This window comes from Quercus robur, chromosome 11, assembly GCF_932294415.1.
Source record: "Quercus robur chromosome 11, dhQueRobu3.1, whole genome shotgun sequence".
Taxonomy (NCBI): Eukaryota; Viridiplantae; Streptophyta; class Magnoliopsida; order Fagales; family Fagaceae; genus Quercus; species Quercus robur.
The window spans coordinates 10,743,773-10,763,750 of NC_065544.1; the positions used below are offsets into that span (position 1 = coordinate 10,743,773).

The following is a 19,978-nucleotide window of genomic DNA, read 5'->3' on the forward strand; positions in this document are numbered from 1 at the left end:
GATCACATCCGCTGAGCTTACTAAGACTACCTATCTTTTCTTTAGGATAGCTTGTCATTCTTTGTGGCCTATTTCTCATCTCCACACCATCCCTCTTAAGCAATGTGTGTTTTTGTACGCCTTTGTTTCTGGTGCGTCTATTAGTTTTCCTCATCTATTTCTTCGTTCTTTGAATGAAGTTCATAGGAGTTCAGCCATTGCTCATGCTCTTATTCATCCTATTTTCATTCATATGATTTTGTTGTTTCTCAATTTAGTTAACTTCCCTGCTGGTGAGCCCATACATGTTATAGCCCCCATAGGTGCCACCTTCTTTAGGGAAAGGGTTGCTCACTTGAGAGTTGGCTCTACACGCCTTAGAGATGAGTCTTTTGGTGCTGTACCCCCTTCTCCCTCTTCTACAGGTGCTGCTACGGCTGAGGCGTCTGGTGTTGCTGCTGTTGATGCTGATGTTCCTCCATCGACTACTTCGGATGATTCATACATTCGACGTACGTTGGATCATGTCTTGACCGTTCAGGCGATTCATGGACATATTTTGGTGGACGTGCTTGATGAGATCCATGCCTTGCGAGCAGAGTTGGCACAGTTTCGACGATTCTCACCGCCACCTCCTTTTGATGATGGATTTTGATTGCCCTTTGGCATTCTGTCACAAAAAAGGGGGAGTACATTTAGGACACTTGTAGAGGTTTTTGTTTCAGGGGGAGAGTTTTTTGTTTGTTGGAGTTTGTAGAGATTAGATTGTATCTAGGTTAAGATCTAGGTGCTTCACTTTTTTTTTTTTTTGGCTCTTGATGTATTTTTGTTGGGCTATTCATGATAGGGGGAGATACATTTTTTTATATGTTTTTTGTTTCACTACTTATTGATTTATATTTATGAGTTATTCATTGATATATGTCTTTATTTTGTGTTGAGTGAAATCAATAATTTATTTTGTTTACTTGTATTTTCCACACATGTGGTTATGCGTTTTGTTTAAGTGTTTTAGGAAATATACATGTTGATTCAATTGAGCTGCTGTCTACACTTGTAACTGATGAATAATAGTTAGGATTGGATTTGTTATAATGGGCAATTTTTTGTAAAGGGGTTTTCTTTGTAAACTTTGAGCTTTGAGTTGTGTTTTGACACGGATTGCCAAAGGGGGAGTTTGTTAGGTTCTAAAGATTTAGGAACTAATGTATTTAGAACTCTAATGTGTATTGTTGGCAAACCATGATCAAAACAGGTTTTTTAGTCTTGTTTAGACTTGCTCAAAGTTGTGTCTTTTATGTAAAGTTGGAATCGAGTTGTTGCAGAAGTATTAGTGCATTTCGGCCTGGCTCAATCGATCGAAGAACAGGCTCGATTGATCGAATCTCGGGCAGAATGTTTTTTTTGCAGATTTTTCCAACTTAGCCCTAGCCTATTAAAACATGTTGGGTTTTATGTTTTGCCCTAAGTATAAAAGGGAAACTCTAGCCACGTTTTTGTGTGGCTCTATTTTGCTCTGTGTGTGAATCTCTTGTAAGATCTAGAAGTGGTTATCTTCACATATGCTTAGGATTATCAAGAAGGAGATTTGATTGAGAGCTTGATGATCATTCAGTTGCTGCACTAAAAAGTTTAAAGAAACACAAGCAGGTGTGCTTGTACTTGTTGGAGAATCCAAGAAAGAAGGAGTCTGTGGTCTCGGAGCTTGCACGTAGTCGTGTCAATAAGTTTCTACTGGTGGGTAGTAATAGGATGTTAGTGGTCTAAGTCACTATTGTTAAACTTCGATTCTTTCATAGTAGATTCAGGTTTACCTTAAGAATAGCTAGATTAAATTCTCCCCAAGTTTTTACCGGTTTGGTTTCCTGGGTCATCATATCATTGTGTTATTTATATTTCCACTGTTATGCATGATATGATTTTTTAATGGTGATAACCTAGATCCAATTGTGTTTTAAGAGATCTAAAAACTCACAAAAGATATTTTATTTAAAATGATGTGTTTGCAAGCCCCAAATTGGTTGTTTCAAACAAGGACAAAGTCCTCTAATACTTTGAGTAGAGTATTTTAGGGAAAAAAATAGTAGACAATGAAGGTGGTAAGGCTTGTACGCCAAAGGACTAGGAGGCATATGATTATATCAAGAAAAGGATAATGGTCAAGAAGATGTGTTCTATATACGTGGAATCCTTGAGTTATTTGATTGTGGAAGTAGTAGGGGTAACAAGTCTAATGACACACCACTTATTTGTGATCTGTGATACAGAGAGTTGTAAGAGAGCAGGACTTCACATGCAAATGCTATTGAATAGTTCTAGGAAAGTAGTTCATATGCTCAACGATTATGGCAAGCAACTCCACTTATAAATGCTATTTCTCACTTGGTTGTTGGGCTCAATGGTGATGTTGCTACTACAACTACTGTGAAAAAATTAGAGTCATCTTCATTCTAAATTGTCCACAAATGTCAGTAATTAACTAGGGCAGGCAGACGCATCGGCATCTGCTTACGTCTAAGTTCGCAGGTATACTAGCAGTCTAATACAAAAATTTGATTGTAGTTTTGTTTTGTTTTTTCTTGACGTTTTTAATATGGGAGATATGAAAAGAATCTGAATATTCTTCTAAAAACCACCAAAACCTAAGTTAATCACTCATCATAGTTTAATTACCCACATGTTGCTAAGGAAACCACACAGTAGTTTCAGCAAATTATTACTTAGTACTCATGAGGAAGCTTAAGTACTTCATATTACAATACTTAGTACAAACCTTGTAATTTACTTTATAGTAGTACAAATTAATTACTTAGTCATCTAAACTTCCATGCATGAGGAAGTTAAAGATTTAGTTAAGACCTCAGTTAGGAAAGGTCCCAGGCTTGACCACCTTTCATACTGAATTTTTTAAGCCTTCCAAAGAACATGACAATGATGAGGATGAATTTTCCCTTTGTACTCCACCTTCCAACGAATCCATACCATGTGTCTACACAGAGGCTATTTGGTTTTAATTGCCGTTTGCAGCTGTATCCAGTGGTGAACCCAACATTCCCGTATGCACTAAACGTAACCAGAGAATCTTAATTAGTTATTATATACAGCCTACAGGTGATCGAAAAAACAATTGAACTTCGTATATTGTTTGCTACTACTATAATTCCAAGGCCACTCTGTTTACAAAAGATTCCAATTCTACCTTCAATTTTTTTTTTTTTTTTTTTTTTTTTTTTTTTTTTTACCGCTAAATTGTAAACTACACCCCCTAAAGTTTAGGGTGTTTAGATTTTACATCTGGAAATTTCAGAATTTGGATTTTATCTTTGAAATTTAGGAGTATTTGGATTTTACATCATAACGTTTTAGAATTTGGATTTTACCCGTTAAAGTTTGGGAAAATTATATCATAAAGTTTAGGGATGTTTGGATTTTACATACTGAAATTTTAGAATTTAGATTTTATCTCTTAAAGTTCTATTCTATTTGCATCAACAACCCCTTCGTCCATATTTTCCGTTAAATATCACATAAACTTGTTATGCATGTTTAGCTCATCCAATAAAATAATGTCGCATCATTTTTATTATGTCTTGCATGGCAAGTTTTTGTGGCCCTTAACGGAAAATATGGATGGAGGAATTACTAATGCAAATGAAATAGAATTTCAGGGGGTAAAATCAAAATTCTGAAACTTAAAGGAGTAAAAAATCCAAACATCCTCAAATTTTAGAATGTAAAATCTAAATTCTAAAACTTTACGGTATAAAATTCAAACAGCCTCAAACTTCAAGAAGTAAAATCCAAATTTTGAAATTTCGATGTGTAAAATCCAAAAACCCATAAACTTTAGGATATACACTGTATAGTTTACAATTCAGACTCTTTTTTTCTTTTTTTACATATATGTTTCCGTGATACTTTGTCACATCAATTTTCTAATATACTTTGTTTCTCATCCGAATGATAACATGCATAAGATCAGAAGATATGATATAATAAGAGAATAGTAAAAAAAGTGGGGGAAAAAAAAAAACTTATATACCTTATTACTTCTATGGTGACGTTCAAAACATTGAAGTTGAGGGGGTCTTCTTCCATTTTCTGTCTCTCTGTGATACATATGAGAATAATGAAAAAGGCTAGATAGGAGAGTTGTGAGAAGATTAGACACTCCATAAAAGTCTTCTTTCTATTTTGGCTTTGCTTCCCATTTTCTGGGAACTCCTCATGGACATGAACGTTTGGTGGAATGAACGTAGTAAATGGTGGGAGATACCTGTAAGATAAAGTAAACTTAGCTGGTACCATATTAAAGGTTTTTTTTTTTTTTTTTTTTTTTTTTTGGAGTAACTTTAATTAAGTTCATTCTAGCTGACTTGGTATGCATGTGTGGAGAAAATTATTTTCATGAATAGTCACTGAAGATACCCATGTTATAATGGCCGTACATAAGTAACTCTGAAACAAATCTTTTCACTTAAGCAATTATAAGTGGAAATAAGGGTAATTAATAATGCATGTTGGAGTCACTATTGGAACCCTATGGCATGGATAACAATTGTGCGGTCAAAACTCAAAAAACCACATTAGACTACTCTAATAAATTAATCACAATCTTCTATACTATCGGAAAAATAAATTAATCATTTATTAGAGTAGTTTGATGTGATTTTTTGAAACATATGTCACTTATTTTTTAGGTAAGAAATACTAAAACAGATGTTGAGTTGGTATTATTAAAACATAGTATACTTTTTCATTGGGAAGAGCCAAAGACTGACTTTAATGAAGTGGCAATTTATGCTTCGGGAACGTCAACCCAAAAAACAACGAACATGACATTGTCATTCCAAAAGGGATACTTAAATAAGCAATTGTAGTCTAATCTTTGGGACAAAATGGGCTTCTGCCCTTTTCCACAAAACTAATTAGCCTTTTGCCCTTCTTCCCAAACTAAATAGGGAAATGCCCCTCTTTTGAAACTCGACTTTTTCAAAATCGAGTTAAACCCTATAGTGACGTTTTTAAGGACCTATAGTGACGTTTTTAAGGACCTATAGTGGCGTTTCGTAACTTGATATCCATAAAATCGAGTTATAGGCAATTTTATTGCCCATAACTCGATTTTGTGAATATCAAGTTATAAAACGTCACTATAGGTTTTTCAAACGTCACTATAGGTCCTTAAAAACGTCACTATAGGGCTTTAGAATTTTTTTTTTTTTTTAACTCGATTTTGAGAAAGTCGAGTTTCAAAAGAAGGGCATTTCCCTATTTAGTTTGGGAAGAAGGGCAAAAGGCTAATTAGTTTTGTGGAAAAGGGCAAAAGCCCATTTTGTCCCTAATCTTTGCTGTTAAAGTTTGATATTATTATAATTTGAATTTTGTTAATGGATGTCCAAAAAAACATTTTTTTTTTAACAGTATTTTATATTTTAATGTGGTAACCAATTAATATCAGAAAAATTATATAATACTTCAAAAATACAATAAATGCGTAGTATCTCTTTTTGAATAATGAAATCTAATATAAATTTAATTAGTAAGATTCATTATCATATAAGATGATGAAGTATACATTTATTGTATTCTTAAAAAATAATTACTATAATTTTTTTTTTCTTGAGAAGAACTCAAAAACTGATTTTGAGGGTAAGTATTTGGGGTACAATAAACTTTTGTATAATTGTCCAATCTAATGAATGGAGATCATAATTTATAATCAAGTGGAATATTGATTCTTTAGTTAAAAGTGGCTTAGCCAATAAAAGTTATAAGAGGGTACATGCCAAAACTTCTGGCGGGACTATTCACTAAGAACCATTTCCTTGTAATCTCTTAACTTTGTTATCCCAATCATGCATTTACAGTCTCTTAACTTTCTTATCCCAATCATGCATTTACAGTGACACTCTCTAGGCACAGAATAGGATCTTCTCTATTTCATTTGAAATGGAGAGAGTCTATAATACAGTTAAGAGATTATTTAATCTGAATGGTGAAATCAGTTCATTTCAAATGGAGAAGATCTCAATACCCTTGACATGGAAATAAAGAACAATTAGAGTAACCGAGAGAGAATGTAAGACAGACTCACATACATCATTACGACGAAGAGAACCAGAATTGCTGAGGAGATGCTGGAGAGATCAAATACTGATTCACCAGTATGCCGCGAGTTCACAGTTTGAAACAAAGAGCCAACGACTTTCTGATACAAATTCAGACCATCCATGACCTGTGAATTCCACTCCATGGAGCAAAACAGTATAAACTGTATCAATATGAACCCGAAAACAGTCATAGCTAGAAGCAAAGCGTGATGACCAGAGAGCAAATGACCATAGCCCATATCTCTGTAATTCATCAATATATATCTGAATTCCTCACGCTTGGTGGTTTTCTTTAAGACCCAGATCATGGCTAACAAGCATGGGGGGTACAAAGTGTTCCCCATAAGGATTTGTGGAATGAGTAGTAGTAGGAGAGCTGAATTCTTCTTGAAAACTATCATGTTCTCATTTGTTGGGACAAAACCACAATTTGTGAAAGTTGAAACAGTTGTGAAGACAGAAAAGGTCAGTGTTTCTAGGCCCTTGTCTTTGAGTACCTTCCTCGCACTTGGAACAAGATTTACATACAATGAAACAAGACTAGAACCAATTAGATGAACCACATATAGATAACCCAAAACCACATATCCCAAAACCTTAATAGACCTATAATTAAGACTACCATTCACAATAATATTATTGATGTCTGGTTTCTCTTTTTCTACATCAAGTTCAATTTGATTGTCAGAATTAGTGTGGTCAGGAAAATTGTGACTAAGGTTAACACTGTTTTGGTCACTACTTGGACAATTTTTGGAGAACTTGGACCTTGTCAATTGGAGTCCAAGAAAGGAAGTGAATACCTCTCCACCAACAAACATTAAGATTGTCATAATAATGAGTTGGGTATTGGAAAAAACCTCCAGTTCGATTGTTGACATGCTTGAAACTGTGGTGGCAGAGACGGACGTGAAGAACACGTCAAAGTCCTTAGGCCTAAACCGAGCAGTTCTTGGCTTTGAGACCATCAAAGCTAGATGACCAAAAATAGAGACAATTATGAAGTAACTGAGCTGGATCCAAAAAGGGTTGACATGGAAGAGGAAGAAACGAAAAAACGAGCGAATTTGATGAGAGAAGGATTGGTTGAAACAAGAAAAATTAATCATCTTTATTGAGGTAAGATTTGCATAACCATGCTTAAAGTGGATATATGGGGGTGTTGAGGTCTGAAAAAGATCATAGTGAAATAAGCCCAAAAAGAATAAGTTAAGCCCAGAAGGAAAATTCAAGCTAAGCCCAAAGTAATTATACAGGAGACCCATGAGGGAATAAAAGAAAGGCCCAGAGGATCCCGAAGCCCAGAAAAAGAAGAATAAAAAAAAAAAGAGGACCACGGCAAAGTATAAGAAGCAAGGATCCTCAGGAACCATCAATAGGCGCGAATCCCTTCAGGCACAAAGAAAAAGGAAGACTGGGACAGCTCGATAGAAAGAAGACAGAAAAAGAATACAAGAAACAAAAGCAAAAAGAACGCGAGCGACCTCTCATGGCACAGACAGAAGAGGCCTCGGGGAACCAAGACAGGGAAGAAGAATGATAACAAACGACTTTCAAAAATGGCAGAACAGGATTCCGCCCAAATAGGAAAGAAAAGGAAAAGTGAAAGACGCTAGAAATGGGGATGCCGAGAAGGGCATACCTCAGCACGTCCCAAAGAAGATGGCCAACCAGAAGCTTTCAAAAGAATCAGAACTGAGAGAAGGAAAGAATGAGAAGAAACGGAAAAGGGACTTACCGAGACGATGGGGACAGGACATGCTCTGTTTGCAAAAGAGCAAAACAGGGGAACCAATGGTTCCCCGGGAAGCCCAGAAAACTCCATTATAAAAGGAGGGGATGGGTTGTGAAGAAAGGGCAGCGTAAAAAGTGAGAAAGAAAGAAGAAATTCTCTAGAAAAAGAATTATCAGAAAAATCAAGAGTGAAGAGAAAATATTAAGGGAAAACAAAATATTGCTTCCCGGTATCCTGTAAAAGCCAGTATTGCACATACTCGGATTCAACGAGAATCAAACTTTGCAAGTTTTGAAAGCTGAAATAGTCATTCAAGACTGCAATTTTTGAGCTTGATTGAACCTTGTATCACGTCCTAGTGAGCTTTCTGTAATCAAACAGATAATGTATTAATGAAACATTGCTTCATATTTCCCAGGATCCCCACAGCACTAATTTTTATCGCTTTGTTAATCCTGTTTCTTTCCTTCTGAATTTACCTTGTTAATTTTTGGCACTCTACGATATCCTTGTTTGTCATTTTCTTTATATTGTCAGGAGTATTCTCTGCATTTCACTTGATTCTTAAACAGCTCGTTAGCTGCGGTGAGTCAAGGCCCGGTCCACCAAATCCTCCTTTTCATTTAGGCCCGGGATCCTTGGGCCTGAGTGTGACGAAGGGTAATTCCTACACCAAGGGTAATTCTGGAGGAAAATCAAGGAGAAAGTGAGGACGCAAACAATGAAAAGAGGCTAGCAGATCTGGAAGGGGTAGAAGAAGAAAGAGAGCTGGCCAAGAAAAGGAGCCAGAGATACCAGCAAAGAATGACCAGAGCATATGCACAAACAGTATGCTCAAGAGTGTTCACTGAAGGGCAATTAGTACTAAGGATGGCGGAGCACGTGAGGAGGAACCTGTCAGGGCCTTCCAAGTTCACCCCAAAATGGGAAGGACCCTACATCATCAATGCAGCTCATGAGAGTGGGTATTATTACCTTGCCAAAGAAGATGGGACAGTCCTGACAGAACCCATAAACGGGAAATGGCTGAAGCAATACTATGCATAAGGACAAGGGGATCCCGGTACCTCAGGGTCCTTTTACCAGCTTCACTATCTGCTAAGTTCTTTTTTATTTTTATCTTTTTTTATTTTTTCAGCCTTTATCATGAATTCTGGTCTAAGATAATTTTGTTCAGGAACATGTGATAGATTGACACTTTGTGGTCAATACTGCACCAAATGATTTTTTCTTTGTTCCTTAAAAATGACCATGTTTTAATGAAGTTCCTGTTTCTTCAACATTTGAATCTTTCTTTAAATACTGCAAAGACCAAATTTGGATAGATTTAAGGAAGGATACCTGAGTCAAAAAAAAAAAAAAAGAGAGTATGTAATACCCTTTTACATATGGCCCAGGATCCACCTCACAAATAATTTCAGATATCCCACAAACAGTTCCGAGTGCATAGGTCTAGGTTCACAGAATAAAAGTGAAGTATCTAGGATACCTAGCCTGGCACTTGGCAAAAGGGGAACCTGTCAAAGTTCATGAACTGGGACCGTATCTCAAAAAAAAAAAAAAAATACATAGAAAAGGATACCAGTGTACCCAGTTCAGTACTTGCATAATAGATTACCGGGTACCTGGACCAGAACTTATAGTGAAGCCTGTGGAAACCATGGTCTAGGACTCAGGAAAGAAAAGAGTCATAGGAAAGAAAAGGCAATATATCAAAGAAAAAGGCAGATTCACATACTAAGAAATGAGAAGTAGTTTTGAAACACACAAAAAAAAGAGAAAGCAAAGAGTAGAGCAATGTTCAAAAAAAAAACTTATACAACCCCAAATTGTTTATGTAAATCTAAAATAAGCTAAGGAATGAGGCCGGCCAACAGGGAGGCATCCGGAGAAATAACAGGCACAGTCAAAGTAGAAAGGATCCTCTGCCGCTTGACCTTCAAGTCTTGTAAAGCCTTGTGAGCATGAACCAAAGCTTCCTCAGCAGCAGCTATCTCAGTGTCTATACTCTTGAATGATTGCCTTTGAAACAGCATATGAGCCAGTAGACGCAAGTGATTCAGCAGAAAAGACAAATTGAACTTGGCCTCCAGAAGGTCTTGCACCACCCCTCTCCACTCTAGAAGCTTTTCTTCAGACAAAGAATCTACAGAGGAATTCCTCAGGGAAATCAGCACGGCACACAGCAACTCCATCAAAATATTGCTTAGAAAGATGCCTCCCCTAAAGCCACTGGTGAAATCCCCGTGACTCTTGAGCAGACTCTCTAGCAGCGGCAGGCCTTCCACAGGAATAGAGAAGCGCAGGAAACTGCCATAAGAAGACCCAAAAAACATGGAAGAGGCTGGCAGGAAGATTGTTAAATTCCAAGAGATCAAAGCGAGCCAGGAAGGAGGAAAGGCCTAAATCAAGATCTAAGGCAGCCACTTTCGAGGCATCCCCCATCACTGTGTCACCACTTGCAGAGACAGGGGGACTTGCAGCCTTTCGTTCTGGATGAAGGTCAGCAACTTAAACAGGTCTCACAATTCCTTCATGGATAACAGGCTCAGAACCTGCAAAGCCTGTATCAATATTCAAAAAAAAGAAAAGGAAGAACAGATTTATTCTTAAAAAAAAAAAAAAAAAAAAAAAAAGGAAAAAAGGAAAAAGAAGGACAAACCAGTTCCGGCTTCTTGGGGCAGAGCCTCTTCTTCCTGATCCCCTGACTTCCCCGAGGATTCTGGGAAAGAACATAAGGCAAGTTGAAGAAAAGGTGAAGGACCAATGGCAAAATGGCTAAAGGAAGGAATAGATGCAGGGGGCTTCGCCATAAAAGAAAAGGAAAGAGAAGGGCGAAGGGAAGGAAAGAAAAGAAAAGGAAACACAATGGGAGCAGCTCGCACTCACCTTCTGAGCTTTCTGATTCTAAAGAAAAGGCAACACTGGGAGCGGATTTCTCATTGGTTTGACCTAAAAGGGAGAAAGAAAAGGAGGAACTCAAAAAAAAAAAAAAAAAAAAAAAACTGGAAAAGAAAATAAAGATATAACGCTATTTCAAGGAAACAAGGCTTACCTATTTGTTTGGATAAAAGAGTGTCTCCCAAAGCCCCTTTATCTGACGAGGATTGAGGAAACACAGTCCTGATAGGACTAGGAGTACGTTCAAGATGGGGACTTTGAGATGAAGGGATCCTAGAGACTTTGGGATCCTGAGAATCCTAGGAATCTTGCATCGGTTGCCCGGTTTCCTCAGCTGAACCACCAGTAAGGGACTCCTCCCCCACAGCAGGAAAAACAACAGAAAGAGCTGTGATAGCTTCCTCTCCCAGAGCCTTGCCAGTCATAGGAGGGGATACCTCCACCTAAAGGAAGAAGAAGAGGAAAAGGCAGCGCCAAGTAAAAAGAACAACAACAGGAAATGCTAACAACACAATGTCAGAACAAAAGGGAGAAAACAAAAAAAAAGGGGGGCACACACATACCACATCGTCACCAGAAGATTGGCTTTTACCCTTCTTGTGATCAGACTTACGCTTGGACTGCAAAGGAAATCACCACTCGTCAGCAAAATAGAAATAAGTGCAACAAGGTGAACAGGTAAAAAAAAAAAAAAGAGAGAAGAAGGAAAGAAGTCTTGCCCTTCTCTCTCTCTCTACAGATTCTCTGGAAGTCTTTTGCTTACTACGAGTACGCCCAGAGGGTCCTAAAGGAGGCTGGGATACCAAACCAGAGGATCCTAAAGAACCATGGACTGAAGCAGTCACAAGAACCTGGGAAAAAGAAGACTCTACCTTGGTCTTCTTCCGGGTCCTTGAAACCAAAGGTTCCCTGACATCCTTGCCTTCCTGAGATGCCAAGTGTGCTTGAGATTTCCCAGTTTTTCTTCTTTTCGCCTCAGAACCTATCTCTACACCCCTTGTACTTTCGCCAGCATCAACAGCTTTCACTTTCTTCGGCCTGACGTCCTTACCTTTACTCGGAGCAGTGGCAGCACTTATTGTCTCCATTGCACCTTTCTTGATGGGCACTCCAGAAGAAGTGCCAATGATGAGACTATCACCTAGCCAAGTCTCAAGAAAGTCCTGTCCATAAGCCACCCAACCTCCCCTGGAGGCATGCCACTCTGCGAACCCAGTCTTGCTGCTTGCAGCAGCAGAAACAATCCCAGCAGTAGGAAGGGATAAACGTCTATTGGATGTCGGAGCAGAAACAATGCTAGGATTCGGGGCTTCCCGAACTGTACCAGAGCCAACATAATCAACAAAAGACTTTTGTACTCTTCTCCAATAACTGGTATAGCCGCTAGAAGCAAAGACTCCTCTCTGGGAGTTAGGCACTGCAAACTGGGGGCTCCTCCGTGACCAATAAGAAAAGGCTTGCAGCCTCAGGAAAGGATTTAAGGAAGGAAAGGATGGCACCACGTCCTTAGACTGGAGGGATGTCTTGGTCAAAACCAAATTGTCGGAGCACCTGGTGTGCTGAATAATAAGTATATTTTGCGCCACTTGAAGAAGGCACAGGAAGCCAGGAGGGGCTAATGCAGGCAAGATAAGCCAGACTGCCCTCATCACCACGGCGCAAGTCAAAGGTATTACCTGTAGAAGATAAAAAAGAAGACAACACAGAATCACACGCGAAGCCAGGACCAAACTCACGAGGGGATCTCCAATGTAAGCTCCCTGCTTGATCAAATAACTCCACAAGATTAAGGCCACCACCTTTCAAGCTAATCCAACGAAAAATGATGGGAAAGGCATCGGTAGAATTGCCACAAAGACCCTTCACTATGTCGGGGGATCCTTGGAACTTGTCCTTCACAAATTTCAAATTTCTGCACTTGGCCAAAGTAGCTGCAGAACGGTCCCACATGAAAATCTGAAGAATGGCACAGTGAAGAGATGAAGTGATCACATAACAAGAATCACCTTCAGTCTCATCTCCATGAAGCTAGTCCAATTGAGAGTAAACATGACCCAAAAACAGAGGGGCCAAAGGATACTGGGTGCCTCGAGCCAACTTGATTGCCAACGGGAAAAACGAAGACTTAACTCCGTACCCAGGGAACTCACTAAACAAAAACTTACTAAGCCAAAAAGCCAGAAAACCGGCCCACCTCACTTCCTTATCCTTCTCACGAGAAAGGGTCATCACCCATTTCCCCATCTTAGCCGGCTTACCACCAGAAGAGGCAGCGCGACCACCAAAATAACCAAACAATTTATCCTCTACCACGAGATCCTCACCAGAAAGGTTAATATCAAACGGGCTCTCTTCACCAAACACCGGGAGGAGGAAGTTATTAACCACATCTTCCAAGGTGATCGTCAATTCACCAGCAGAAAAGAAAAAAGTATGAAGAGAAGGGCACCAACGACGTACCAGATGCCTGAGCCCTTTGGCGTCTCTGAAGCCCTCAAGGTTTCTGGAAATAGCCACTGCCTTTAGGATACCGGCGCGCTCCAAGCGACCCACAAACTCAGCATCAGACAGTTCCTTGTCTACCCATATAGGCCAGCCCTGAATCTTTCCCGGAACAAAATCAAAGAAAATAGGAACCGCCTCTCGGATTCCTTGTCTAATCTGGAGATCGAAAATCTCTCTAGGGTCAGGAACCGGGGCGGAATCAGCGAAACCCGCTTGGCCAGAAAACATCCAAACATGAGGGGATGGAAGAGCCTCACCACGAGATATATGAGGGAAAAATAAACTGGGAGAATACCAAGGATCTCGTAAAGGGAAGGCCGGACGTTCGGTAACCTCGTGAGAATCACTCGGAGCAGAACCAAAAGAACCTTCACCCTCAGAAGGACTGGGAGTACGCTCTCTCCTCTTTCGGGAAGAAGAAGAAGCCATCGGAACAACACGTACAATGAGAAGAAAGGAGATTGAAAGTGCGAAAAGGGGAAGACCAGAGTAACAGAGAAGAGAAACTCAAAGAATGAAAAAACTCAAAGAAGCAAAGTGATAAGATGAAACGGCTACAATAAAGGCGTAAATAGCAGTTGGGGAAAACAGTTTATGGAAAGTCGCGCCAGTTGCAAAAAATTTAATTTGAAGAAGGGATTAATCAGCAGTTATTAATGAGAAGTAACGGGAAACGAGAAAAGTGGGTAGAGGAGTTTTACCTCAAATACTCAACTGCCACGTCCCGCGTAAAGAGGAAGCTACAAAAAGTAATAATTATAAGAGAACGCAACACGCAAAAAGGAGGTGACCAAAAGCAGCAGAAAAGGGCTGGGATCCCGAGTAAAAAAGGAAGGGAACCAATAGAAGTAGAGAAAAAGGGGATCCCACGAAAATCTTAGGAAACCTAAATCACTCACGCGTGGGTTTCAGGCAACCCACGAGCTCGGGGGGCTAAATGTTGAGGTCTGAAAAATATCATAGTGAAATAAGCCCAAAAAGAATAAGTTAAGCCCAGAAGGAAAATTCAAGCTAAGCTCAAAGTAATTATACAGGAGACCCATAAGGGAATAAAAGAAAGGCCCAGAGGATCTCGAAGCCCAGAAAAAGAAGCATCCAAAAAAAAAGAGGACCACGGCAAAGTATAAGAAGCAAGGATCCTCAGGAACCATCAATAGGCGCGGATCCCTTCAGGCACAAAGAAAAAGGAAGACTGGGACAGCTCGATAGAAAGAAGACAGAAAAAGAAAACAAGAAACAAAAGCAAAAAGAACGCGAGCGACCTCTCATGGCACAGACAGAAGAGGCCTCGGGGAACCAAGACAGGGAAGAAGAATGATAACAAACGACTTTCAAAAATGGCAGAACAGGATTCCGCCCAAATAGGAAAGAAAAGGAAAAGTGGAAGACGCCAGAAATAGGGATGCCGAGAAGGGCATACCTCAGCACGTCCCAAAGAAGATGGCCAACCAAAAGCTTTCAAAAGAATCAGAACTGAGAGAAGGAAAGAATGAGAAGAAACGGAAAAGGGACTTACCGAGACGATGGGGACAGGACATGCTCTGTTTGCAAAAGAGCAAAACAGGGGAACCAATGGTTCCCCGGGAAGTCCAGAAAACTCCATTATAAAAGGAGGGGATGGGTTGTGAAGAAAGGGCAGCGAAAAAAGTGAGAAAGAAAGAAGAAATTCTCTAGAAAAAGAACTATCAGAAAAATCAAGAGTGAAGAGAAAATATTAAGGGAAAACAAAATATTACTTCCCGGTATCCTGTAAAAGCCATTATTGCACATACTCGGATTCAACGAGAATCAAACTTTGTAAGTTTTGAAGGCTGAAATAGTCATTCAAGACTGCAATTTTTGAGCTTGATTGAACCTTGTATCACGTCCTAGTGAGCTTTCTGTAATCAAACAGATAATGTATTAATGAAACATTGCTTCATATTTCCCAGGATCCCCACAGCACTAATTTTTATCGCTTTGTTAATCCTGTTTCTTTCCTTCTGAATTTACCTTGTTAATTTTTGGCACTCTACGATATCCTTGTTTGTCATTTTCTTTATATTGTCAGGAGTATTCTCTGCATTTCACTTGATTCTTAAACAGCTCGTTAGCTGCGGTGAGTCAAGGCCCGGTCCACCAAATCCTCCTTTTCATTTAGGCCCGGGATCCTTGGGCCTGAGTGTGATGAAAAAGGGCACTCTCACAGGGGGTTATTTATAAAGGGGCAGTCGTAACGTACAAGCTCTACAATTTAGTGGGATACATGAGATTATTTATTCATCTAGCTAATGCACTGAAATGACACTACATAAAAAGGAACCTGCGGCATCAGAATTATTTTTTCTCTGCTGAAGGATATTCTGAGGGAAAAAATACATATGAGAAAATTATTTTGTTATAATAATATGGTTAAATGATTAAGTTCGCAATTTTGTCGATAATTTATCAGTTAATTGTTATTCTAATAATTATTAATTTAGTTTCTAAAATTATAATGTAATCAAAGATTTTATTTATTGTTAATGTAATTGTTTGACTCAAATTCTTTAATCTTACTCTCGATAAATGTTAGGTAATGTACAAAGATCGTGAGACACATTATTTAATAACCAAAGTTATGAATACCATACCGGTTGATCATATGGTCAGAATTTATTTTATTAGTAATCAATCTGATATATTTATCAATTTTTTTAGACAGGTAGATAGAGAGAATGGAGAGTAATCTGTCCTTATTTTTTCGGTTTGTGACAGATTTTCTTGTTTGTTTTTTTTTTTTTAGACTAACATATGCTGTTGGATACTTGGCCTGCCCGTATAACACTGCCAAATGACGAAAGTAGCCAACATTTTTCTTCTTCCACATACACACACAGCCCCTCCCCAACTTCTTTCAACCTTTCTCTACATTTCTGTTTTGTCCCACTTTCTTGGTTTTTCTGCAGCCAACTACTTCCAGATGTTCTTAGCTTCTTTACATATCTTGTTTTGTCCACCGGGCAAATTTTCCCCTTGTTTATCCCCCCATTCCCAATTAATTTAAGATTATAACACTTTCTCTTTATATTAATGATCAACCCTATTCCCATAAAAAAAAAAAATGATCAACCCTATTAATTAAATTGATGGTGTTAGGTTCTAAAGTCTTAGGATTTTATTTATTTAGAACTCTAATTTGTTCTAAAGTGTTTAAATCTAGCTCAAAGTTGTGCATCTATGTAAAGTTGGAATTGAGTTAAAGCAGGAAAGGATTGTGCCTTTCGGTCTGGCTCGATCGATCGAAAGATAGGCTCGATCGATTGAAACTTGGGCAGAATGTTTTTCTGCAGATTCGTCCAACTCAGCCCTAGTTGTTTTAAAACGTTTTTAGGGTTTCTTATTTGTCCTAAGTATAAAAAGACAAACCCTAGCCACGTTTTAGTGTTGCTCATATTTGCGGTTTGTGTAAATCTCTTGTGAGATCTAGAGGAGCTTTCCTTTACACAAACTTAGAGTTTTCAAGGAGAAGATTTATTTACGCCTTGATGATCAATTTAGTTGCTGCCATTGAAGCTTAAAAAAAACACAAGCGGGTGTGCTTGTATCTGGTGGTGAATCCAAGAAAGAAGGAGTCTGTGGATTTGGAGCTTGCACGTGGTCATGTCAGTAAGTTCTACTGGTTGGTAGCAATAAGAAGTCGAGTGTGGAGGCTTGTAAGTCTTATTGTATGAACTTCAATTCTTTCAAGATAGTGGATTCAAGTTTACCTTGAGGATAGTTAGGTCAAATCCTCCCCAGGTTTTTACCGGTTTGGTTTCTTGGGTGATCATATCTTGTGTTATTTATTTTCCGCCGCTTTGCATGATTTGATCTTTATTATTGTGATAACCTAGACTTGTTTAATTGGACTAAATAACAACTTGGCTAATTACCTAGGTTTAATCAATTGTTTAAGGGGTCTAAAAACTATCAGATGGTGGGATTCATTATTTGTGTGAGAGACTAAAATGAAAGATATGAAGTCATTATACTTTGAGAATGCTAAACAATTTCTCCAAATTTAACCAATTATCAATTAATCTATCCAATATGACATTATTGCACCACAAAAAGAAAAAAGAAAAAAGAAATAATAATAATAATAATAATAATAATAAAATTCCCACATGACAGTTTAGTTTAAAATTAAATTTTCATGGTCTAAGTCATTGGCCCAGAATTGACTACTTTTTTTTTTTTTTTTTTAGTGTTGAAATATGTAAACCTCGCATTGGGTCAATATAATATGCTAGATATAGACTTTGGATATTTAATTTTTTTTTTTAAATATGTGACCTCTAAGAAAATATATAAGTTAATGTATGTACACATACTAATAAATATATAGCAGTTCGTAATTCTGAAACATTACAACAGTCTTGATCAACAAAAATGTATTCATTCCTTTAAGCAAAATTTTTTTAAAAAAATACAAAATAGAAATTTTACTCTAACTTAATTTAAGTGTATATATGTGTAAAGTTCATTTCTGGAGACCTGAACTTCAGCTCTTACTTCCCTTTCCTCACAGCTTACAAATATTTATACTTGTGGAGTGACCATTGCGTAAAGAGTGCATGATGGTATTCCTTTGAGCAAACTTAAACAATCCCAGTACAATATTTTAGCTTTTGTATTAAAGCATAAGGTAACAATAAAATAGTCAATATATATGAGAGTTTGGTCCAAAATTTTTTATTTAAAGCCCTTTAAATTGAAAGCTAGCTAAAAAATAAAAGTCAGTTGACCTTTGAACCCATATTAATTCGTGATTGGCATAACACTTTAAGTTTTGTTGGCGTACAGCTTTTTGTACTTAGCCCATAAAACTAGTGCTAAGTACAAAAAGTAAACACTTTTTTATACGAGAGAGAGACAACTTTTTAATGAGAGACAAAATGAAAAGTAAACACTTTTAATTTATACCAACGAATCACAAAATTATGGATCCTCTTTTTTTTAAAATCATGAAATGTTTATACTTTATACTAAACGACATCATTTATATCACATGACATTTAATAGAAGTAGGATTAATAAATTAATATGGCCAGAAAAACTACATTATCAAAACAAAATAGGTTCAAAAATTAAATGAAATAAATTAAAATTTCAAAAGCCAAATTTCCAAAAAATAAAACTTAGAGGTACATAAATATATTTTAGCCTAAAATTTTTGGATGCGGACAAATTGGGTCAGGGTTGGGTTGCAGTAGGGATGTAACTCGCCTTTGCAGTTTGCAGCAATAAATTGCAACCCTATTTTGCATGCATGAATTGTTTGGGGGGGGGGGGGGGGGGGGGGGGGGAATCCTAATCTCCTCCATGTCTATTTGTGAATAAAAATATATAACTACCAAACAATAGCAATATTATGGAAACAAAAAATTCCAGCAAGCACCACATAAACACATCCACACAAGAACACCAAATCTTACGTGGAAAATCCTCTGGCATAGAGGAAAAAATCACGGGGGCAGCTTCGAAAAATATCCATTGTGAAATAGAGATTACAACTTCAAGTTTATGCTAAACTTAGGTCCACAATAAATTGGATATACAACATAAATCTCAAGGAGTAAAGACAATCTCACCACAAAACTAGTAGCAAAATCTTCTTCTGAATACTCCAACTCTCCATGGTTGTAGCACTTAAAAACTTCATAAGAACTCCACCAATTTATCTTCCTTGTGTGTAACTTGAGCAAAGAAAAATGTCTTCTTTTTCTTTTTTACTCTCTCACACTCTCACTGTATTTCTCTCTATCTCTTCTGTGTTTTGCTCTCTTTGGAACACACACCAAAATGGCCGAATGGCTCTCTGTTTGCTTCAGCTCACCATAAGGCCGAATGGCCTCAGTTTTCTTTCTTTTGTCCTTTTTTAGTATTAGCGTGTCGCACATGCCTAAGTCACTGCCCAAGGAATGGATGCTGACTTTGGAAGCTTGAGGAAGCAAGCTCATTTAATGAGCTTTGACCGAATCATGTGGGCTGGACTCTCACGGTGCTTGCATCTAGGGTTGGCAAAATACGCCCAAACCCATTTGCCCATCCAAACCCACCCACTCTAATTGAACCCAAACACACCTAATTATTAGTTGGGTTAAAGGGGTATCAACCCAATTAGACCCAACAATTATTGGGTTTTAACTAAAAACCTATTGAGACCCATTTAACCCAAAAATAGTATACCCAAATTCAACCTAGCCCTTCCCATAAAATAATAAATAAATAAAATAATAAATAAAAAGAAGAAGAAAGAAGCCCTTAGACGTTTCAGTTTTCAAGTTTTCATTTTCCTTCATTTTCTCGGCCTCCAAACACCTCTCTCTGTCTCTCTCGCTTGCTCTCTCTAGCTCTCATCTAGAACTCATGGAATCCATTGGTGCTTGAGCTCACCAGGGAAGTTACTGCGACCGGCATTGCTGTTGGCAATGGTGGAAACGACGGTTGGTCATTTAGGAAGGACTATACGGATCTAGGGCGGAGGATTTCGCTACTCACACATTTGCTTGAGGAGATCAGAGAGTTTCGTGCTCGACCGGTGGATGATGCGGCGACAGCGGCTACGGCAACTTCTGATGATGTGGATGTGGAGTTGTCGTGGTTGTCCGATCTGGTTGGGGCTCTCCGAGCTGCTAAGCGGCTTTTGTCTCTCGCTGGGAACTTCTACTCCAAGAGCTCTTCCGTGAGTTTCATGTTATTCTTTGTGTGTGCATGTGTTTGTATGTAGTGTCTATTTGGT

At 38.2% G+C, this 19,978-nt stretch overlaps 1 protein-coding gene across 1 annotated transcript; it reads right to left on the reverse strand.

Annotated features, from left to right (window-relative positions):
• Nucleotides 1–2,843: 2,843 nt before the first annotated feature.
• On the reverse strand, nucleotides 2,844–10,272 carry LOC126704701 (sodium transporter HKT1-like). Its single transcript, XM_050403726.1, has 4 exons — nucleotides 10,162–10,272; nucleotides 6,081–7,261; nucleotides 4,022–4,255; nucleotides 2,844–3,042 (listed from the first exon to the last, which is right to left on the reverse strand). The coding sequence occupies exons 1-4, from the start codon at nucleotides 10,270–10,272 to the stop codon at nucleotides 2,844–2,846; spliced, it is 1,725 nt and encodes a 574-aa protein (XP_050259683.1).
• Between the last annotated feature and the right edge of the window lie 9,706 nt (nucleotides 10,273–19,978).